General features: G+C 43.3%; 2 protein-coding genes across 2 annotated transcripts; both read right to left on the bottom strand.

Annotated features, from left to right (window-relative positions):
• Nucleotides 1-1,134: 1,134 nt before the first annotated feature.
• Nucleotides 1,135-4,198, bottom strand: LOC110494176 (protein canopy homolog 2). Its single transcript, XM_021568992.3, has 6 exons — nt 3,829-4,198; nt 3,065-3,167; nt 2,799-2,914; nt 2,448-2,645; nt 2,064-2,160; nt 1,135-1,756 (listed from the first exon to the last, which is right to left on the bottom strand). The coding sequence occupies exons 2-6, from the start codon at nt 3,165-3,167 to the stop codon at nt 1,713-1,715; spliced, it is 558 nt and encodes a 185-aa protein (XP_021424667.2). The 5' UTR covers nt 3,829-4,198; the 3' UTR covers nt 1,135-1,712.
• A 10,437-nt stretch (nt 4,199-14,635) lies between these two features.
• LOC110493224 (inactive dipeptidyl peptidase 10) lies at nt 14,636-20,634 on the bottom strand. Its single transcript, XM_090205591.1, has 15 exons — nt 20,514-20,634; nt 20,288-20,329; nt 19,433-19,537; nt 19,122-19,213; nt 18,953-19,000; nt 18,625-18,743; nt 18,498-18,545; nt 17,892-17,990; nt 17,733-17,799; nt 17,049-17,243; nt 16,313-16,367; nt 16,062-16,158; nt 15,822-15,880; nt 15,380-15,452; nt 14,636-15,193 (listed from the first exon to the last, which is right to left on the bottom strand). Exons 1-15 carry the CDS (start codon nt 20,619-20,621, stop codon nt 14,985-14,987), a joined length of 1,416 nt encoding a protein of 471 aa, XP_090061717.1. The 5' UTR covers nt 20,622-20,634; the 3' UTR covers nt 14,636-14,984.
• Nucleotides 20,635-20,947: the final 313 nt, after the last annotated feature.

Consider the following 20,947-nt stretch of genomic DNA (forward strand, 5'->3'; position numbering starts at 1 on the left):
AAGTGCTTTGTAAGGCTGGTCATGGCTCACAACACCATTATCCCAGAAACCCTAGACCCACTCCAATTTGCATACCGCCCCAACAGAGCCACAGATGATGCAATCTCTGTTGCACTCCACATTGTCCTTTCCACACCTGAACAAAAGGAACACCTAGGAGAAAGCTGTTCATTGACAACACCTAAGCTTTTAACACCATAGTGCCCTCAAAGCTCACCACTAAGCTAAGGACCCTGGGGTTAAACACCTCCCTCTGCAACTGGATCCTGGACTTTAATGGGCTGCCCCCAGGTGGAAAAGGTAAGTAACACATCCGCCACGCTGATCCTCAACACAGCGGCCCCTCCGGTGTGTGCTCAGTCTCCTCCTGTACTTTGTTCACTCATGACTGCACGGCCAGGCACAACTCCAACATCGTTAAGTTTTCCAATGACAAGTGGTAGGCCTGATCACCAACAAGACAGCCTATAGGAAGGTCAGAGACCAGACCGTGTGGTGCAAGGACAACAACCTCTCCCTCAACGTGATCAAGACAAAGGAGATTATTGTGGACTACAGGAAAAGGAGGACCAAACATGCCCCCATTCTCATCAACAGGGCTGTAGTGGACCAGGTTGAGAGCTTAAAGCTCCTTGGTGTCCACATCACCAACATGGTCTAAGCACACCAAGACAGTCGTGAAGAGGGCACAACTCTTCTCCCTCAGGAGACAAGATTTGGCATGGGTCCTTAGATCCTCAAAACATTCTACAGCTGCACCATGAAGAGCTGATTACATCACTGCCTGGTATGGCAACTGCTGGGCCTCTGACCACAAGTCACTACAGAGGGTAGTGCGAACGGCCCAGTACATCACATAGATGGTTCTACGCTGCCGCACGGCAAGCGGTACCGGCGCACCAAGTCAAGGTCCAAGAGGCTTCTACCCCAAGCAATAAGACTCCTGAAAGTCTAATCAAATGGCTACCCAGACTATTTGCATTGCCCCCCCACCTCTATTTGACACTGCTGCTACTGTTATCTATGCATAGTCACTAATAACACTACCTATATGTATATATTACCTCAACTAAGCCGTGCCCCTGCACATTGACTCTACCGGTACCCCATAGAGATATATACACACACACGCTATTGTCATTTTACTGCTGCTCTTTAATTTAGTTAATTTCATTGTAAGGTGTTGTATTCAGCACATGTGAGAAATAACATTTTATTTGAAAACAATGACTCCAGATTGTTGTAGAAATATATATATTTCCATCAAAGTATGTAAAACAGATGACAGTGACAAGATTACACAAAATAGAAAACGAATTGGAGTTGCTTAAGTGTAATCGAACCTTTCCATTCACAGAATACAATGAATCAAAGCAACAAGCATAACAAAATCAGCAACTACGTTGGACAGTTACAGTATCTAACTATTGTTAGAGAATTTTATTCACCATTCTGCTTCAAGAGTAAGCGTGAGTGTTTAAACTCATGAAATCATCCAGCGTGATTTGTTGTTACTACAGGTCTGTGTAAGACAAACAGCACTTCATTGCAGTAATACACATTACAAGATTGTTCCATCGGTCTACAATCCTCACCTCCCCTCAACCCTAAGCACCTGGTGCTGGAGCAACTCCGGATAGTCCTCGTCCCCATTGTAACGCGGTAGAAGGTAGCTGTGCGTATCGCTGAGCTGCGTCCAGTGCACGACGGAATTATAGCTCATCATGAGGGATTTGCAGAGCATGGTCGCAAAGGTCTGCAGAGAAGAAAAAACATTGAGTTACATCATTTTGGTATTGCTTTTTACATATTGTATTAACTCGTTACAGCAAACAGAATTTGGTAAGTGCTGCGTCCCCAGTAGTAGGTCATGTAGTCCGAAGGCTCAATCCCAATGCGCTCCCTTAGCCGCACCTTAGCCGCATTCAACTCTCCCTACCACTAGTTGCTCCGTTTGAGTGCCACTCCCCCACCGAGGGGGAGCGCTAAGGGGGGTATTGGGATTGTGCCGTAATCTCTGGTGGTCAATATCATGTACTGGATCAAGTAATAAAGTGGCATACCTGTTCTCTTGCTGCAGAGTTTGTCTTTGACGTTGTCCGTTTCATGTGCAAAGAATTCGATGACCTCATCTTCATGTTGTTCAACGATGGTCTCACACTGGGGGTAAGGTGGAGAAGATGGTTTCATAAGATGTAGTGGGACACATTTCCCTGAGTTGCAGGAGCTTGGAGCCATTGGCTTGCAAGCCACAATAAAAAACATATGGAACGTTTCCCCTTTACTGCATTGTTATGTTTGGGTGAAAGTTGCAATCAACTGCAGTCATTGTTGCTATTATCCTTCATTATATTATCAGAGGTTCTAGAAAGTCACACTGATGTGCTGTAGCATGTCATCATCCCTAGTCCCTACCCCCAACATGTGAAATTGAAAAAGCTACCCACAGCATATTTCAGGCTGGATGTGACTCTGGAATCCAGTTTAGCCTCTGAGAGGTCCATGGATTTGCCGTTCCGAGACGTGACCCTTTCGTAGGTCTTCCTGCTGGTGGTGGGGTCCACACGTTCCCCGTAATCCTTCAGCCGCTCACACACCTCATCCATCAGCTCTAGGAGGTTACCTTCCGAGCGGGCGAAGGGAACCTAGGGGGGACATAATGTTGGCGAGTTTAAAAAGAGAACAATTATAACCAGATAACATTAAACACTAATCAACTGTAGAATCCTACAAATAAATAACATTGAATGTGTAAAATAAGGCCAATGTAGGACCCAGTAGCCATCAGGTACCCTTACCTCTCGAATAGACTGGCTACCATCCGGGTTGATTCTGAAAGACCCTGTCTGGATCATTTTCTTAGGATCCACCTGGGATATCGCCCACTCCATCTCATCCACCATGGCCCTACATGCTGACGGAGAATAACCAAATGTTAAGTTGTTCAATGAAGGCATGTGGACCAAAAATGGATGCACAATGTAGAAAATCAGGGTGTTGGGATCAAATTATAAGAATAAATGGGATCTAGTGTAGTAAATTGGTATTTAGTCCAAATACTTACCTCCACATTTGAGATCCTGTCCCTGCCTGGCTTCTTGGCAGTGACTTACAAGGAGAACAAGTAACACACATCGAGCAAGTGATTGCAAGTGATAAGACATCATCTAAGCAAAATTGGGGAGGAAGAAAACCACAGAAAATATCAATTATACTGAAATAAAATCACGTAAACATGACAACCCATTGAGAAGGACTTGCATAACATTCAGTGAACAGCTATTTTCCCCCATGTTCAGGGACTATAACCAAAGACAGTACAGTATGAAGATCGTCAAACTGCTTCTATAAATAGAAATCCCCGATCACACTTGTAGACGACGATGACCATCTTTGCTCATGCGTAGAGAAACATCGGGCGACAAACTGCGCATGTGCACGGAGTAACTCAAAGGCACTACTTCTATATTCAGGTGCTGACGAACATTTTAAAACTTTGTTAATCACTTTCCCCGAGGTACCAGTAATTACAAATTCAACCACTTAAGACTTTGGCTCGAATCTAGATTGTACCTTGTCTCGAAATCTAAAAGGTACAACCACGGGAACAAATTACACTTCTCCCATTGACTTGGCTGTTCCCGGAAGTCTCGCGATGTTGCGCCTCTGGGTTTAGAAACTCTGTGCCTAGAAACTCTGTGCCAGTTAAGTAACGTAATCAAAAGAAATGAATGGTAAATCACACTGAACATGCATGCATGCTACTGCGCTGAACGGTTTCTAACGTGTAACAAAAATGCAATTCAACATTCAATGATTAGTAATGACCTGTTGTTTGTGAATTTCAGCCACCGCTAGAAAGATTTTAAGATTTTCATTCCACGCTGTTCCATCGCATTCGGTAAAAACTGGTGACGTAGCCAACGGGATGCTACCGGTAGTTGTCTGAATTTATGCCAGAGACAATTAGGACCCAAACCAAATGTCATCAGAGAGCGAAGAACCTTCGATTCTTGATGTCATGGCAAATATCCACGGTCTTCAATGTAAAAAGTCATATGCATCACATTTAGTGAAACAAAGGATTCATTTAGACTATTAAGTGGATTGCATTCAAATCGCTGATGTGCAATGATCTATGGCTGTCTTTCGTTTTGCCTGTTTGCATTTGGTCCGTCAAACCAAAGATAATGTATATGACAAGATGGTCTTGTCTCTGCCCTATCAATGGGGCCATTGTCTCAAAGGCTGGAACTGCCAGTTGCCTAGTTGCTTATTGGCTATTTTATTAATCTGCTTATTGGTCTGCTTTGCCTCTTCCTCTCTGTCCAAAATCAAATCTGAGTAGACACTGCTGAAGGTGCATTTGGGTGAGTGCTCACTGCTATGTCATCAACAGCATGATGTTGAACTGCTTAGTATTCAACAACATAGTGCCCTTCAAGCTCATCACTAAGCTCAGGACCCTGGGACTGAACACCTCTCTCTGCAACTGGGAGGGTGGCAAGGGTAGGCAACCTCTTGTACTCCCTGTTCTCCCATGACTGCATTTCCGTGCATGATTCCAACACCATCGTTAAGTTTGCTGATGACACAACGGTGGTAGACCTGATCACAACGATGAGACCGCCTATTGAGAGGAAGTCAGTGACTGCCAGGACAACAAACTCTCCTTCAATGTCAGCAATACAAAGGAGCTGATCGTGGACAACAGGAAACGGAAGGCCATCGACGGGGCTGATGTGGAGCGGGTCAGGAGCTTCAAGTTCTTTGTTGTCCACATCACTAAGGAATTAACATGGTCCACACACACCAATACAGCTGTGAAGAAGGTACAACAACACCTCTTCCCCCTCAGGAGGCTGAAAATATGTGTCATGGCCCCTCAGATCTGAGAAAAGTTATACAGCTACACCATTGAGAGCATCTTGACTGGCTGCATCACCGCCTGGTATGGCAACTGCTTCATCACCGCCTGGTATGGCAACTGCTTGGCATCCGACTGCAAAACCTGGACAATCTGCATTGAACCTCTTTGCAGTAATTCCAATGCTTCCCACAGTTGTGTCAAGTTTGCTGGATGTCCTTTGGGTGGTGGACCATTCTTCATACACACGGGAAACTGTTGAGCACGAAAAACCAAGCAGCGTTATAGTTCTTGACACACTCAAACTGGTACACCTGGCACCTACTATCATTCCCCGTTCAAAGGCACTTAAATCTTTTGTCTTGCCCATTCACCCTCTTAATGGCAAACATACATAATCCATTTCTCAATTGTGTCAAGGCTTAAAAATCCTTCCTTAACCTGTCTCCTCCCCTTCATATACAGTGATTTAACAAGTGACATCAATAAGGGATCATAGCTTTCACCTGGATCTACCTGGTCAGTCAATGTCATGGAAAGAGCAAAATTTTGTACGCTCAGTGCATGCTATTATGTTGCCTCCCAGTTGACAACAAACGCTCCCACAACTTTAGAAAACATTCCCTTAAGAGTCTCATTAGGGAAAGGGGTGATACCTAGTCAGTTGTACAACTGAATGCTTTCAACTGAAATGTGTCTTCCGCATGTAACCCAAACCCTCTGAAACAGAGAAGGGAAGGGGGCTGACTTAATCGACATCCACGTCTTCTGGGCCCGGGGACAGTGGGTTAACTGCATTGCTAAGGGGCAGAACGACAGATTTGTACCTTTTCAGCTCGGGGATTCGATCCTTTCGGTTACTGGCCCAACGCTGTGACCACTAGGCTACCTGCCGCCCAATTAACTAACATTTTCATAAGAATGTTCCTGTGATGTGCAAGGAATGTTTCCAAGAGATCATTCCCTTGATGTCAAATACAATTTACCCAGATTAGGGAATACCAGAATTTAAGATAGGAATGTTCTTGACACGTTTCATGGGAACATTGTAAGAACATTCAATCGTCCAGTTTTCTGTGGGTTAGGAGAATATTCCATCAATGTCCCACAGAACATACACAGAACATGGTTGCCATGTTCTCAAAACACAAGATATTAATGTTCTAGACACGTTTCATGGGAACGTGGCAAAAACATTGTGTCCAATTTTTTTTCTGTGGTTTAGGAGAATATTCCATCAATATCCCACAAAATATACACAGAATATGTTTACTATGTTCTCAGAACATTAATGTTGTAGACAAGTTTCATGGAAACATTGCAAGAATATTTGTGTCCAAAGAAAAATTATTTACACATCACTCTTGTTACTGTTGCCAAGCCAATCATTGGCAAACCACTGATCCATTCATAGATCTTTGTCTGCTGGCAAGGATACTCACACACAGTGCTTTCAACCTACAGTTGAAGTCGGAAGTTTACATACACTTAGGTTGGAGTCATTAAAACTCATTTTTCAACCACTCCACAAATTTCTTGTTACCAAACTATAGTTTTGGCAAATCACTAGGCAGGGTAGCCTAGTGGTTAGAGCGGTGGACTTGTAACCGAAAGGTTGCAAGTTTAAATCCCTGAGCTGACAAGGTACAAATATGTCGTTCTGCCCCTGAACAGGCAGTTATAAACCCACTGTTCCTAAGCTGTCATTGAAAATAAGAATTTGTTCATGACTGTCTTGCCTAGTTAAATAAGTTAAAGGTAAAATACAAATCTACTTTGTGCATGACACAAGTCATTTCCAACAATTGTTTACAGACAGATTATTTCACAGTCAATTCACCAAATCACAATTCCAGTGGGTCGGAAGTTTACACACACTGAGTTGACTGTGCCTTTAAACAGCTTGGACAATTCCAGAAATGTTGTGGCTGTAGAAGCTTCTGATAAGCTTCAAATTGACTAAATGATGTCAATTATGACATCATTTAGTCAATTTGAGGTGTACTTGTGGATGTATTTCAAGGCCTATTTTCAAACTCAGTGCCAACATCATGGGAAAATCAAAAGAAATCAGCCAAGACCTCAGAAAAAACCTCCACAAGTCGGGTTCATCCTTGGGAGCAAATTCCAAATGGCTGAAGGTACCACGTCCATCTGTACAAACAATAGTATGCAAGTATAAACATCATGGGACCACAAAGCCGTCATACCACTCAGGAAGGAAATGCGTTCTGTCTCCTAGACATGAACGTACTTTGTTGCGAAAAGTGCAAATCAATCCCAGAACAACAGCCAAGGACTTTGTGAAGATGCTGGAAGAAACCGGTACAAAAGTGTCTATATCCACAGTAAAATTTGTCCTATATCGACATAACCTGAAAGGCCGCTCAGCAAGGAAGAAGCCACTGCTCCAAAACCGCAATAAAAAAGCCAGACTACGATCTTTTTGGAGAAATGTCCTCTGGTCTGATGAAACAAAAATAGAACTGTTTGGCCGTAATGACCATCGTTATGTTTGGAGGAAAAAGGGGGAGCTGAAGAACACCATACCAACCGTGAAGCACGGGGGTGGCAGCACCATGTTGTGGGGGTGCTTTGCTGCAGGAGGGACTGGTGCACTTCACAAAATAGATGGCATCATGAGAAAGGAAAAGTATGAGGATATATTGAAGCAACATCTCAAGACATCAGTCAAGTTAAAGCTTGGTCGCAAATGGGTCTTCCAAATGGACAATGACCCCAAGCATACTTCCAAAGCTGTGGCAAAATGCCTTAAGGACAACGAAGTCAAGGTATTGGAGTGGCCATCACAAAGCCCTGACCTCAATCCTATAGAAAATCTGTGGTCAGAACTGAAAAAGCGTGTGTAAGGGGGCCTACAAACCTGTCTCAGTTACACCATCTCTGTCAGGCGGAGTGGAAGGCTTCCCGAAACGCTTGACCCAAGTTAAACAATTTAAAGGGGAGTACTAATTTAGTGTATGTAACCTTCTGACCCACTGAGAATGTGGTGAAATAAATTAAATCTGAAATAAATCATTCTCTCTACTATCTGGGTCATTTGTTATTTGAGCTAGTGGCCTGCGTTTGTGACCTTCTAGGGGAGTCAGTCACCCTACTCTCACATTCTTAGCAATATACGTCATGACTTTACTTTCATTAATCTGATGACTGTTATTTATTTAATCAACTATGTTTGTTACCTTATTAATCATGTAGCGTTTAACTCATTAGGAATTTGGGGCACCATGGAAGAAGTTGGTTTTACCATTTTACATTTTTATTTGATTGATTTAACCTTTATTTAACTAGGCAAGTCAGTTAAGAACAAATTCTTATTTACAATGACAGCCAACCAAAAGGCAAAAGGCCTACTGCGGGGACGGTGGCTTAAAAATAAAAATATTATAAATGTAAGTCAAAACACACAAGAGAGACAACACAACACCACGTAAAGAGAGAGACATAAGACAACAAATCAAACTTTATTTGCCACATGCGCCGAATACAACAAATGTAGACTCTACCGTGAAATGCTTACTTATAAGCCCTTATTAACCAACAGTGCAGTTCAAGAAGAATAAAATATTTACCAAGTAGGATAAAATTAAAAGTAACACAATAAGAATAACAATAACGAGGCTATATACAGGGGGCACCGGTACTGAGTCAGTGTGCAGGGGTACAGGATAGTTGAAGTAATCTGTACATGTAGGTGGGGGTGAAGTGACGATTAATAGGTAACAAACAAACAGCGAGTGGCAGCAGTGTACAAAAGGGAGGGGGGTCAATGTAAATTGTCCGGTGGCGATTTTTATGAATTGTTCAGCAGTCCAATGGCTTGGGGGTGGAAGCCTTTTGGTTCTAGACTTGGTGCTCCGGTACCGCTTGCCATGCGGTAGCAGAGAAAAGTCTATAACTTAGGCTTTTTTATGAGCTTTTCTCTGACACTGCCTATTAAATAGGTCTTGGATGGCAAGAAGCTTGGCCCCAATGTACTGGACCATTTGCACTACCCTCTGTTGCGCCTTATGGTCAGATTCCGAGCAGTTGCCATACCAGGCAGTGATGCAACCGGTCAGGATGCTCTCGATGGTGCAGCTGTAGAACCGTTTGAGGATCTGGGGACCCATGCCAAATCTTTTCAGTCTCCTGAGGGGGAAAAGGTTTTGTCGTGCCCTCTTCACAACTGTCTTGGTATGTTTGGACCATGATAGTTAATTGGTGATGTGGACACCAAGGAACTTGAAACTCTCGACCCGCTCCACTACAGCCCTGTCGATGTTAATGGGGGCCTGTTCAGCTTGCCTTTTCCTGTAGTCCATGATCAGCTCCTTTGTCTTTCTCACATTGAGGGAGAGGTTGTTGTCCTAGCACCACACTGCCAGTTCTCTGACCTCCTCCCTATAGGTTGTCTCATCATTGTCGGTGATCAGTCCTACCACTGTTGTGTCGTCAGCAAACTTAATGATGTTGTTGGAGTCGTGTTTGGCCACACAGTCGTGGGTGAACAGGGAATACAGGAGGGGACTAAGTACACACCCCTGAGGGTTTCCAGTGTTAAGGATCAGCGTGACAGACGTGTTGTTGCCTACTCTTACCACCTCAGGGTGGCCCGACAGGAAGTCCAAGATCCAGTTGCAGAGGGAGGTGTTGAACGCTGCGCTGTAGTCAATGAACAGCATTCTCTCATAGGTGTTCCTTTTGTCCAGTTGAGAAAGGGCAGTGTAGAGTGCGATTGAAATTGCGTCATCTGGCCTCCCGGGTGGCGCAGTGGTTAAGGGCGCTGTACTGCAGCGCCAGCTGTGCCATCAGAGTCCTTGGGTTCGCGCCCAGGCTCTGTCGTAACCGGCCGCGACCGGGAGGTCCGTGTGGCGACGCACAATTGGCCTAGCGTCGTCCGGGTTAGGGAGGGCTTGGTCGGTAGGGATGTCCTTGTCTCATCGCGCACCAGCGACTCCTGTGGCGGGCCGGGCGCAGTGCGCGCTAACCAAGGTTGCCAGGTGCACGGTGTAGCCTCCGACACATTGGTGCGGCTGGCTTCCGGGTTGTGTATCGGAGGACGCATGACTTTCAACCTTCGTCTCTCCCGAGCCCGTACGGGACTTGTAGCGATGAGACAAGATAGTAGCTACTACAACAATTGGATACCACGAAATTGGGGAGAAAAAGGGGTAAAAATTCAAAAAAAAAACACAAAAAAACAGAAATTGCGTCATCTGTGGATCGGTTGGGGCGGTATGTGAATTGGAGTGGGTCTAGAGTGTCTGGGGGGATGCTGTTGATGTGAGCCATGACCAGCCTTTCAAAGCACTTTATGGCTACCGACGTGAGTGCCACGGGGCGGTAATCATTTAGGCAGGTTAGCGGGTCGAGAGCGGGTCGATTCGCTTCCTTGGGCACAGGGACTATGGTGGTCTGCTTGAAACATGTAGGTATTACAGACTTGATCAGGGAGAGGTTGAAAATGTCAGTGAAGACACTTGACAGATGACCAGCGCATGCTTTGAGTACACGTCCTGATAATCCGTTTGGTCCAGTGGCTTTGTGAATGTTGACCTGTTTAAAGGTTTTGTTCACATTGGCTATGCTTCAGTGTTGCTTGCCTCAAAGTGAGCATAAAAGGCATTTAGCTTGTCTGGCAGGCTCGTGTCACTGGGCAGCTCGCGTCTGGGTATCCCTTTGTAGTCCGTAATAGTTTTCAAACACTGCCACATCCGACGAGCATCAGAGCCAGTGTAGTAGGACTCAATCTTAATCCTGTATTGACGCTTTGCTTGTTTGATGGTTCGTCTGAGGGCATAGCGGGATTCCTTATAAACGTCCGGATTAGTCTCCCGCTCCTTGAAAACAGCAGCTCTAGCCTTTAGCTCGATGTGGATTTTGCCTGTAGTCCATGGCTTCTGGTTGGGATATGTACGTACAGTCACTGTGGGGACGACATCATCGATGCACTTATTGATGAAGCTGATGACTGAGGTAGTGTATTCTTCAATGCCATTAGATGAATCCCAGAACATATTCCAGTTTGTGCCAGCAAAACATTCCTGTAGTGTAGCATCCACATCATCTGACCACTTCCGTATTGAGTAAGTCACTGGTACTTCCTGCTTTAGTTTTTGCTTGTAAGCAGGAATCAGCAGTATAGAATTATGGTCAGATTTGCCAAATGGATAGAGGGGGAGAGCTTTGTATGCATCTCTGTGCGTGGAGTGAAGGTGGTCTAGGATTTATTCCCCCTGGTTGCACATGTGACATGCTGGTACAAATTTGGTAAAACTGATCTAAGTTTGCCTGCATTAAATCTGGGTGAGCATTTTCTTCTTTGCTTATGGCCTGGTAAATATACAGCTACGAATAATACAGATGAGAACTCTCTTGGTAGATAGTGTGGTCTGCAGCTTATCATAAGGTGCTCTACCTTAAGCGAGCAATACCTCGAGACTTCTTTAATATTAGACATGCTGCACCCTCTGTTATTTACAAAAAGACACACACACCCACCCCTCGTGTTACCAGAGGAAGCGTCTCTGTTCTGCCGGTGCATGGAAAATCCCTCTAGCTCTATATTGTCCGTATCTTCATCCAGCCACGTCTCGTGAAACATAAGATATTACAGTATCTAATGTCCCGTTGGTAGGATAATCTTAATAGTAGGTTATCAATTTTCCTTTCCAATGATTGCACGTTAGCAAGAAGAATGGAAGGCATTGGGAGTTACTCGCTCGCCTCCGGATTCTCAGAAGGTACCCCGATCTGCGTCCCCTTTTCCGATGTCTTTTCTTCACGCAAAAGGCGTGGATCTGGGACTGTTCCGGTGAAAGCAGGATATCATTCTCATCAGACTCGTTAAAGTCCGCGGTGAGTAATTGCTTTTCTGATGTCCAGAAGTTATTTTCAGTCATAGGAGACAGTAGCAGCAACATTATGTACACAATAAGTTACAAAATAAGTTACACAAAACAACAACAAAAAAGGACCAAAATAGCACAATTGGTTGAGAGAATTTAAAACGTCAGCCATGTTCTTCGGCGCCATCTTTACATAGCAAGGCAGCAACACATGACAACACAGCATGGTAGCAACACAACATGACAACAACATAGTAGCAACACAACATGGTAGCAGCACAAAACATGATACAAACATTATTGGGCGCACAATAGCACAAAGGGCAAGAATATAGAGACAACAATACATTACGCAAAGCAGCCACGACGGTCAGTAAAAGTAACCATCTCCCGAATTAAGCTCTATAAGGTCTTTACCTATAACATGCATAAAACAGTCAATATATTAATTATAACCTCTTATCATATCATCATTCTGAACAGTCGGAACCTCATGCATCTGCAAAAACAGAGAGAGAGAAAAAAAGGGACACTTATCGTGGATACATTTTAGAACTATTCTCACGTTAATAATATACTTTGCACACGAACCGCGCATGTAAGGCTCTGCTTGTCCGAAAGGGTACGGACCTGTCTCTTCTGCTGTTGTTCAAATTGGAAGATAGCCAGTCGTGTCGATGGTTCCCATTGGTGATTATGGTAGGAGAATACGGTGATTTGAGACTCGTAGTAGGATGGGACAGTTTGAAGAGTCGTAGGATGGTCCCTCTTAGATTCACTTCTCTTGATATCTGACTTAGAACAGCTAATCAGCCGTACCAGTGATTGTCTGGGAGATGAGCTTCTCGCCTACACCTTGTGTTGATCATTCAGGGTTCAGGATTCAGACCACTTTACACGCACAGCTGCAACGTGGCAATGTTCTGGTCTGAAATTGTAATTCTTAGCTAGTCCTTTTATGCACTCTGGTTGAAAAGGAAGGCTCCATCAGGCTGATATGCTCTCTGACCTCACTCGGGGCGTGGCTACTTACTGTGCAAAGGTATATGATTGCAAGTTATCTCTTATGACTTCTAAAATCACATTCCTATCTTAACAACAATACTTTCATAATTGTTTATATTATATGCACAACGTATTGGATGGAAACTTGACAGATAAAGGGGTTACACTTTACACTTTTCTTGTTCCAGTATTTCATCCATATCATTTTTAATGACATCACAAAATAATAACCAAAATTACATTAGTTTTCTGTAGCACCCCACTGACCTTTCCCCATGTTCTTATGTTAGAAATATTGTTCCAGTATTCACTTTTTTTTAATGTGTTAGAGTTTCGTCGGGTCAAAGTCTGTTAACAAAGAACATTCCTTGGGTAAATACTGGAAGAAAGTCTCCTTCTCCGTTAATTTACAACAGGGTGTAAACTGTTGACCATCCAGTAGCTCCCCCTCCTTCCCCACTCCCTGTGGGCGAGAGAGAGGCCTGGTTACTGTTACTGTCATCCTCCGCCAGTCTGATCTGACCCATTCTGATCTTCACAGGACAGTCATGACACTGAGTATACCAAACATTAGGAACACCTTCCTAATATTGAGTTGCACCCCCCCCCCCCCCCCCCCCCCCCCCCTTGCCCTCAGAACAGCCTCAATTTGTCGGACATGGACTCAAAGGTGTCAAATGCTGATTCCAATACTTCCCACAGTTGTGTCAAGTTGGCTGGATGTTCTTTGGATTGTGGACCATTCTTGATACACACGGGAAACGGTTGAGCATGAAAAACCCAGCAGTGTTGATGTTCATGGCACGAACGGGTGCGCCTGGCACCTACTACCATACCCCATTCAAAGGCACTTAAATATTTTATCTTACCCATTCACCCTCTGAATGGCACACATACCATCTTATACCATCTATTGCATCTTGCCTATGCCGCTCTGTCATTGCTCATCCATATATTTATATGTATATATTCTCATTCCATTCCTTTACTTAGATTTGTGTATTAGGTAGTTGTTGAGGAATTGTTAGATTACATGTTAGATATTGCTGCACTGTCGGAACTAGAAGCACAAGCATTTTGCTACACTTGCAATAACATCTGCTAACCATGTGTATGTGACCAATACAATTTTATTTGACATACACAATCCATTATTTTAACACCAAAACATGCTAAAAAGGTTCTCCAGAGGTTTTTGCCTACATAGATTAAAAAAACATTCTCTCTCCATAGGTTCACTTGGCACATCTAAAGCCTTTTCTTTTGGGGTGTTGCTATAGGCCACCAAGTGCTAACAGTCAGTATCTAAATAATATGTGTGAAATTCTTGATAGTGTGTATGATGTCAACAGAGAGGTCTACTTTCTTGGGGACCTGAATATTGACTGGTTTTCATCTAGCTGTCCGCTCAAGAAGAAGCATCTTACTGTAACCAGAGCCTGTAATCTGGTTCAGGTTTACAAACATTACAGGAACAAGATCATCCACATGTATCGATCACATTTTTACTAATGCTGTAGAACTTTGTTCTTGAGCTTTATCCGTACCCATTGGATGCAGTGATCACAATCTAACAGTTGTACAACTGAAATGTGTCTTATGCATTTAACCCAACCCCTCTGAATCAGAGAGGTGTGGGAGGCAGTCTTAATTGACATCCACGTCATTGGCGCCCAGGGAACTGTTGGTTAACTGCCTTGCTCAGGGGTAGAACAACAGATCTTTTACCTTGTCAGCTCAGGGTTTCCATCCAGCAACCTTCCGGTTACTGGCCCAACGCTCCTACCCACCATGCTATCTGGAAGGGCCCATAAGTAAGCATTTCACTGTTAGTCTACACCTGTTGTTTACGAAGCATGTGACAAATAAAATTTTATTCGATTTGATTTAAACAAACTATCACCACCAGATAACATCAAATGATTTATTACCATCTCAAATGCACTTAGGAAACAAGAACAAATTCTTAAGGATCTTTGCAATAATCAGGTTCTGCAATATGGGTCATGCTAAATACTAGATGACTAAACTCCAAGGAAGTTTAACTTCCTTCACCATGGAGTTGAGTTTAGTCAGCCATTTAAATACAAAAATGCAAACTCTACTCAACATGAGACATTTGAGAGCATGCTTTCCCTTCACACTACATGCCTTTTCACATTTCCCTCATGCAAAATCCTCAAGGTCCTCAAGGTCAAAAGGATGGAAGTATGGTGTTCTGGTGTTTTGTTGTTGGATGTAAATGTTTGGGAGGGTAGCTCTCAGTCATCCTCCTGTCCATCAGACTTTTGAGGGGGCATAGGAGCCAGACAGTCCTGGAGAAAGTTTGTTAGGGTGCGCCGGAAGTGCTGATCACTGTGGCTCCGTCTCAAAACGTGGCCCTCGTCAGGGTAAATCTGCAGAGAGTAGTTGGCCTTTGCTGACACCAGACGGTCTATGAGCTCGGCAGTGTGCTGGAAGTGGACATGTGCTACAAGAAAAAAGTAAACAGAAAACAGACGAGATAGAAGTTCAAGATGGAAGTGTTACTTCACAAATATGTGCAAGTAGATCCATTCAATTTCTCATGTGGGGTATGTCTTTATTTTTGTGGCACTTCTGAAAGTGTTCCCCTAAATATTAGTTGAATAGTTGAATAGATCATAAAGGTTCTCACCATCTGCGGTTCCATGTAAAAGGAGGAAGTTCTTGTCCCTCAGATTGACCACATCATCCAGCAAAGAGGCATCCTGAGGAGAAATGTTGAACTAAGACCCAGGTTTTTGGAATGCTGACTAGGTGGAATACAGCTACGACCAGAAGTTACTTTTTCGTAGCATGTTAGGGGACTTTACACAGCAGGTTAGGAGAATTAGCGTAGCAGGTTAGGAGAATTAGATTAAAGTTAGGAAAGGGTTAGCAAAAATGCTCTCCTAACCTGCTACGAAATGTCACTTCTGGTCTTAGATGTACTCCGTCTAGTCACAACCTGTTTTTTGTTCAAAGGAAGACTAAAGGAACAAGTGCATGTGAGAGTGCATGTTGAGTGCATGTGAGAGAGACGATGTTACACCATCTTATACTTTACAATCAATTTGAAGAGCAAGATCTTGACTTACCTTGTAGAAGCTCTCCTGAGTGGTTGGAAGACCCAAGTGTCTCTCAGAGAAAGCAGCATCTATTATGGAAGTCATTAATGTTTATAAATTGATAACAAACTCTAAAAGATAAACCAAGTAAGAACTGGGGTAGGTATAGTGTTGAATAATAGTGTAACAAACTGTCAGACACAGTACGTCTAATCACAAGAACAAAGATGAAAAGCAACACAGATTACTCCTAAATGTTGGTGGACGTACTGTAGATTTTGAAGTCTGTGATTGGAGCCATCACTGCAGCACATTTAAATATGTTGGCTGCTGCCATCATCTTCAGTGTCAGAAGTCCACCAAATGCCTGTTGAAAAGATAAATGGTGGGGTACTCACATCCAGAGGTGACTACATACAGAATACTGTTTGATCTAACATGGATGTTTTAAGCTGTTTTCTTCACTTTGGCTGGGTCTGCTAGAATCAGTGCAGCAATATAGTTGGAAATAGACCCTATACCTTTCCATACAGTGCAATTCTTCTGTTATCAATGTACGGCAACTCCAACAACCACCTGTAGCAAAGAATACATTGGGGTCTTTCCACCTCAAAAAGCACAAGAAAGAGGATTTCGACAACCACAATCTCAGATTGTTCTGAAATTGTTTTTGTAGTTAGTGACAGATATGATCAGCATTCCTAAAATATTATTCTTTTGAAAGAATCCCCTATATTAAAAAAAAAAAAAGTATAATCATTTCAGGATAGTAAAACGTCTTCAGTGTAAACTTAAATGACTAAAACCAGATATAAAGTATGTAGAAAAGATAATGAGCTATATATTTTTTCATAAGATCGTTTTTGAAAACCAACAATCACCAAAATAAAAACTAGACAGTCAGGGAGAATCTAAAGTAAAAAAATGTCATGCCCCCATTAATTTTGTTATAATGTTTGAATCACTCAGTTAGCATAATAACACGGCATTAGCCATGGAAAAATTTGTAGAATTGCAGGAAATTAGATTTTAAACTGCATATTTTCACTCAATCCCATGGCAAAATGTGTAGAAAACCTTTTTTAATAACTGCAATTTTTTCTCTCAGCCCCAATGGTAAAATGTGTAGAATTGCAGAAAATTTGCTTTGAAACAGTTTTGGATGACATGGAATGACTCATTGCTTAAATACAGTATGACTAAGAAATTATTTAGATGCTGCTGAAATCTACGCTGTAGTCATCATTGATTACTCACTCTACTACGCTCAGCAGGTCTTTGACTCTCTGGGAGCTGAGTTTCCTGGGGTCAAGGTTAGGTGACCTCAGGCCGTGTGCCGCCCCACTTTTGCCGTCCACCCAGGCCAGAGCTACACTGTGGATACTGGAGAGGACCTGGGGCCAGCCCAGAGAGAAACGGTCTGTGACTGCCTGAGTGTCAGGGGCTCCATCCCTGAGAAACACAGACAGAGATGAGAAGAAAGGAAATGGGTTCAGGAAGTCAACAAAGTTAGGTGGAGGAGAAGTGAGTACACTGAGTGCACAGCGGTCTAAGTCACTGCATCTCAATGCTAGAGGCATCACTACAGACCCTGGTTCGATTCCAGGCTGTATCACAACCGGTGATTGGGAGTCCCATAGGGCGGCGCACAATTTGCCCAGCGTCGTCCGGGTTTGGCCGGGGTAGGCCGCCATTATAAATAACAATTTGTTCTTAACTGACTTGCCTAGTTAAATAAAGGTTAAATAAAACATGTAGGAGGTTATGGAGCTTTTGTGTTAATAAATATTCATATTTGGAGGACACCTGTGTCAAAAATATTGATCTTATCGTTATGAAATGTTAGCTTGCAAGGTCTTTGTTTCTTATCTCAGTGCAAAACCGTTAAAGTTTGCATTTGTGTTTCACATTTTCATGCTTGCTTCTTTTTGCAGATCTTACACGATGATGAGGAGAGGATGTAGGCCTTCTTCATACCCCTGTGGTAGACCCAGCTTTAGATGCATATCTGCAACATGGATACCACAGTTGTTCTCAATTCATGGTAAGTCATAATAAGTTCTCTAAGAAAAAGAGTGGTTTCCTCAGTGTTTACTGTACCATAGTGGTCAGCTGTAATGGTGCTGTAGTGTGTGATGGGGAGCCGTTTGCCCTTCAGGGCCTCAGACAGAGGCTTGTTGTCTTCCAGAACCTTGTACCCTAAGAAAACAACACTCAGTTTGTGTCCCAAATGGCACCCTATCCCCCTTACAGTGCACTACCTTTGACCAGGGCCCATAGGACTTTGGTCAAAAGGAGTGCAATGCACTATGTAGGGGATAGTGTGCTGTTTGGGAAGCATCCTCACCAGTGACTGAATACTGAACATAAAACATCTGGCTGAAATAACAATCATTCAAGTGTTTTAGGGCTACAGCTGCAGACATTGTAAGACATCTACACATATTCGATTGTGCTCAATATCAACCTCTGCTCAGACAATATATTGTCAAATAGCTAATTGAAGTTCAATGTAATCAGCTCGAAAATGGCCACCAACACAAATACTCCCCTTAGCCTTTCCCATCCCATTTGTTTAGAAAAAATGAGTAAAGATAGAATGTGGGGCCATACATACAGGAAGCATGTATACTGTATATACCGTAGCTCAATTATGAAACCTAGTAGACATATTAAAACATGAAAAACAACTTGTGTAGAACTCACTGAAATGTTCTCTGGTGCTGTGGACAGTCACTCTGGGGATGCCAGGGCCTACAACAAAGAGATCAAGGTGAAGGACAGAAAAAAAGGAAAGAAAGAGAGAAAGAGAGACGGAGAGAGAGAGATTCACCCAAGCAGTGGAGGATAACGCGAGTGAGGCTGGGGTTGAACTGTGGCTTGTAGAAGCGGCAGGTCTCTGAGAGTGTGCAGGTAAGACAGTGTCTTTGAGAAAAACCCCAGAGGTTCACACTGAGAGAGAGGAACAGTGAATAGAAACCATTCAGACTGAACAATGTAAACATTTCTTATGGACCTGAGTTACTCCCGACCAAGGGACTTTACCAGGATAAAGTCTTGGTTAGTGCTTAGAGTTTTGCTGGTCAGGTCACGTGGTCAGGAAAAACATATTGATCTGTTTATGGATTATGGTATAATTATAGGGCCTTGTGCATATTTACCTGTAAAGGTGTCTGCTGTGTTTGGATGCCTCTGTGCTGATGAAGTATCTGCAAACAGACAGAAACCATATCAGACTGATGTGCTGTGGTCACATTAATGCCATCTGCAGTTACACCAGCAAATCCCCAGCAAATGCTAGAGATAAGCAAATCTCTTTACTCCTCTTACATTTTCTCTGCGTCTTCATCCAGGCCACTGAGTGACATCACATCCCAGTGGCCTGATGTCAGGAATCGTGGAGACATTGGGGTAGTCAAAGGCTGCAGGGAGAGAGAAATTGAGTTAGAGAGAGAGAGAGAGACAAGCCAAGGACACGGAGATAGAGACCGTGTAAGAGGGAGGGAGTGAGGGAGTTAAAGGTAGATGAAGGGGTCATTGTGAAAGAGGGTAGTGAGGAGAAAACCCTAGCCATTCAAAATAGACTGACTTGGGCCAAATAAGATAAAGCAAGGTAGATAAGGCTGAAACGCAACTCTGACCTGAGTAGGGAGGACAGCTATGTGTCGATACTCTCCATGACCCCCTTGTGCCGCAGGCAGAGTGACATAGAACATGGAGCCGTCTCTAGAGAAGAGGGGCGCCTCCTGTTGGCCGGAAAGTGTCATTTCCACAGTTGTTAGTCATCATACAGTATCTAGGGCAGAGATGGACAACTCCAGTCCTCGGGGGTCAGAGTGGTGGCACACGTTTTCCCCATCCTGAGCAAACACAGATGATTCAACTAATTGCATTCGAAACTGAAGATCATGATTAGTTGATTATTGGAGTCAGGTGTGTTAGCTGGGGCTCAGGCAAAAGTGTGATACTAATCAGGCCCCCGAGGACGTGAGTTGCCCATCCTTGATCTAGGGCCTATTAGAGGTTTTCCTGTCAATGTGATCTAACCAGACCCGAAGGCCACGTGGTCAGAAGAGAAACTGTGGGCCCAAATCATCTCGACTCATTCCATTACTTAACACTACTCATTTTAGTATTCCATTTCTCTCCCTCCAAGTCCCACTGAAATCCATTTATCTTGTATTCATGTCTTCCCCTTGTCTTAATTTATCTTGTCTTCATGCAACCACATTCATTTAATTGAATCGAATCACTTAATGATTAGAATAGGCAATTCCTCCCCTCAGGGTTCTTACTTGTCCAGGAAAACTAAAACCAGCAGTTGAAAATTGAGGAGCTCTAAATGCTTTAATACAGACTAAGGTTCGCTACATATAATGACAGTCTTGAAAAGTGTAATGAAACACAGCAAGTTTTCCCATTTCTTATACATTTTCTGTGAATAGATTCAGCCTTTTGGTTGATCTTGGTTAAAGTGATTAGTAGGCAGAATTTACCTGTGGTTGCCCTAGCCAGACATCCATGGTCATTTTGCGTTTCTGTGAGGGTTGCAACAGAAAAAGGCATTACATTGCATCTTAATTCAAAATATAGAAGGAATCTCTGATTTATTCACTCATACATATCATTGACAACCAGTAAGCATCCACATGAATCACATGGATCACATCCAGCTGCTAGAAATTATGGATCTACTCCCTATACAACTGATCAGTGTATCACCTGTGAGCAGATACCAGTGGTGGCCTCGCACACAGAGAGAACAGACTGGTTCTGGACCCGGTTCAACCAACGCACAGCCAGCCTGGTCCCACTGGTCCATTTCACCATGGAGATGTAATGACCTCTGGACACAGGCAGGCAGACAGAAAGACAAGGGAGAAACACTGAGATTTAGGTCTGACTATTTACATATGGAGAGAATAAATACACTGATTTAAATGAGTACCTACAGTACCTGTTTTTGAATGAGACTGGAGCAGTCATCCTCAGAGTGTGAGCAGGGCTGAAGACGTTCACCACGTAAAGAGTAACTGCAGGGATATTATCTCCTGCCTGGAAGGGAAGGATGCACATCAACACATTCTGCAGAGATAACATTGTTCAAAGACATTCTGTATTGACCTCAATTCATCTTATTGTAGCCTCTGCCAAGA

The sequence above is a fragment of the Oncorhynchus mykiss genome, chromosome 17 (assembly GCF_057628025.1).
Source record: "Oncorhynchus mykiss isolate SJ-2025 chromosome 17, ASM5762802v1, whole genome shotgun sequence".
Classification (NCBI taxonomy): domain Eukaryota; kingdom Metazoa; phylum Chordata; class Actinopteri; order Salmoniformes; family Salmonidae; genus Oncorhynchus; species Oncorhynchus mykiss.

Coding starts and splice junctions, on each gene's coding strand:
- LOC110493224 (XM_090205591.1), bottom strand. CDS start 20,621: ATGGTGAAATGGACCAGTGGGACCAGGCTGGCTGTGCGTTGGTTGAAC. Junction 19,001..19,121: donor GATGAAGACGCAGAGAAAAT/GTAAGAGGAGTA, acceptor GTCTGTTTGCAG/ATACTTCATCAGCACAGAGG. Junction 17,991..18,497: donor CAGCACCAGAGAACATTTCA/GTGAGTTCTACA, acceptor TTGTTTTCTTAG/GGTACAAGGTTCTGGAAGAC.
- LOC110494176 (XM_021568992.3), bottom strand. CDS start 3,167: ATGATGTCTTATCACTTGCAATCACTTGCTCGATGTGTGTTACTTGTT. Junction 2,646..2,798: donor GTAGCCAGTCTATTCGAGAG/GTAAGGGTACCT, acceptor TGTCCCCCCTAG/GTTCCCTTCGCCCGCTCGGA. Junction 1,757..2,063: donor ACTCTGCAGCAAGAGAACAG/GTATGCCACTTT, acceptor TCTTCTCTGCAG/ACCTTTGCGACCATGCTCTG.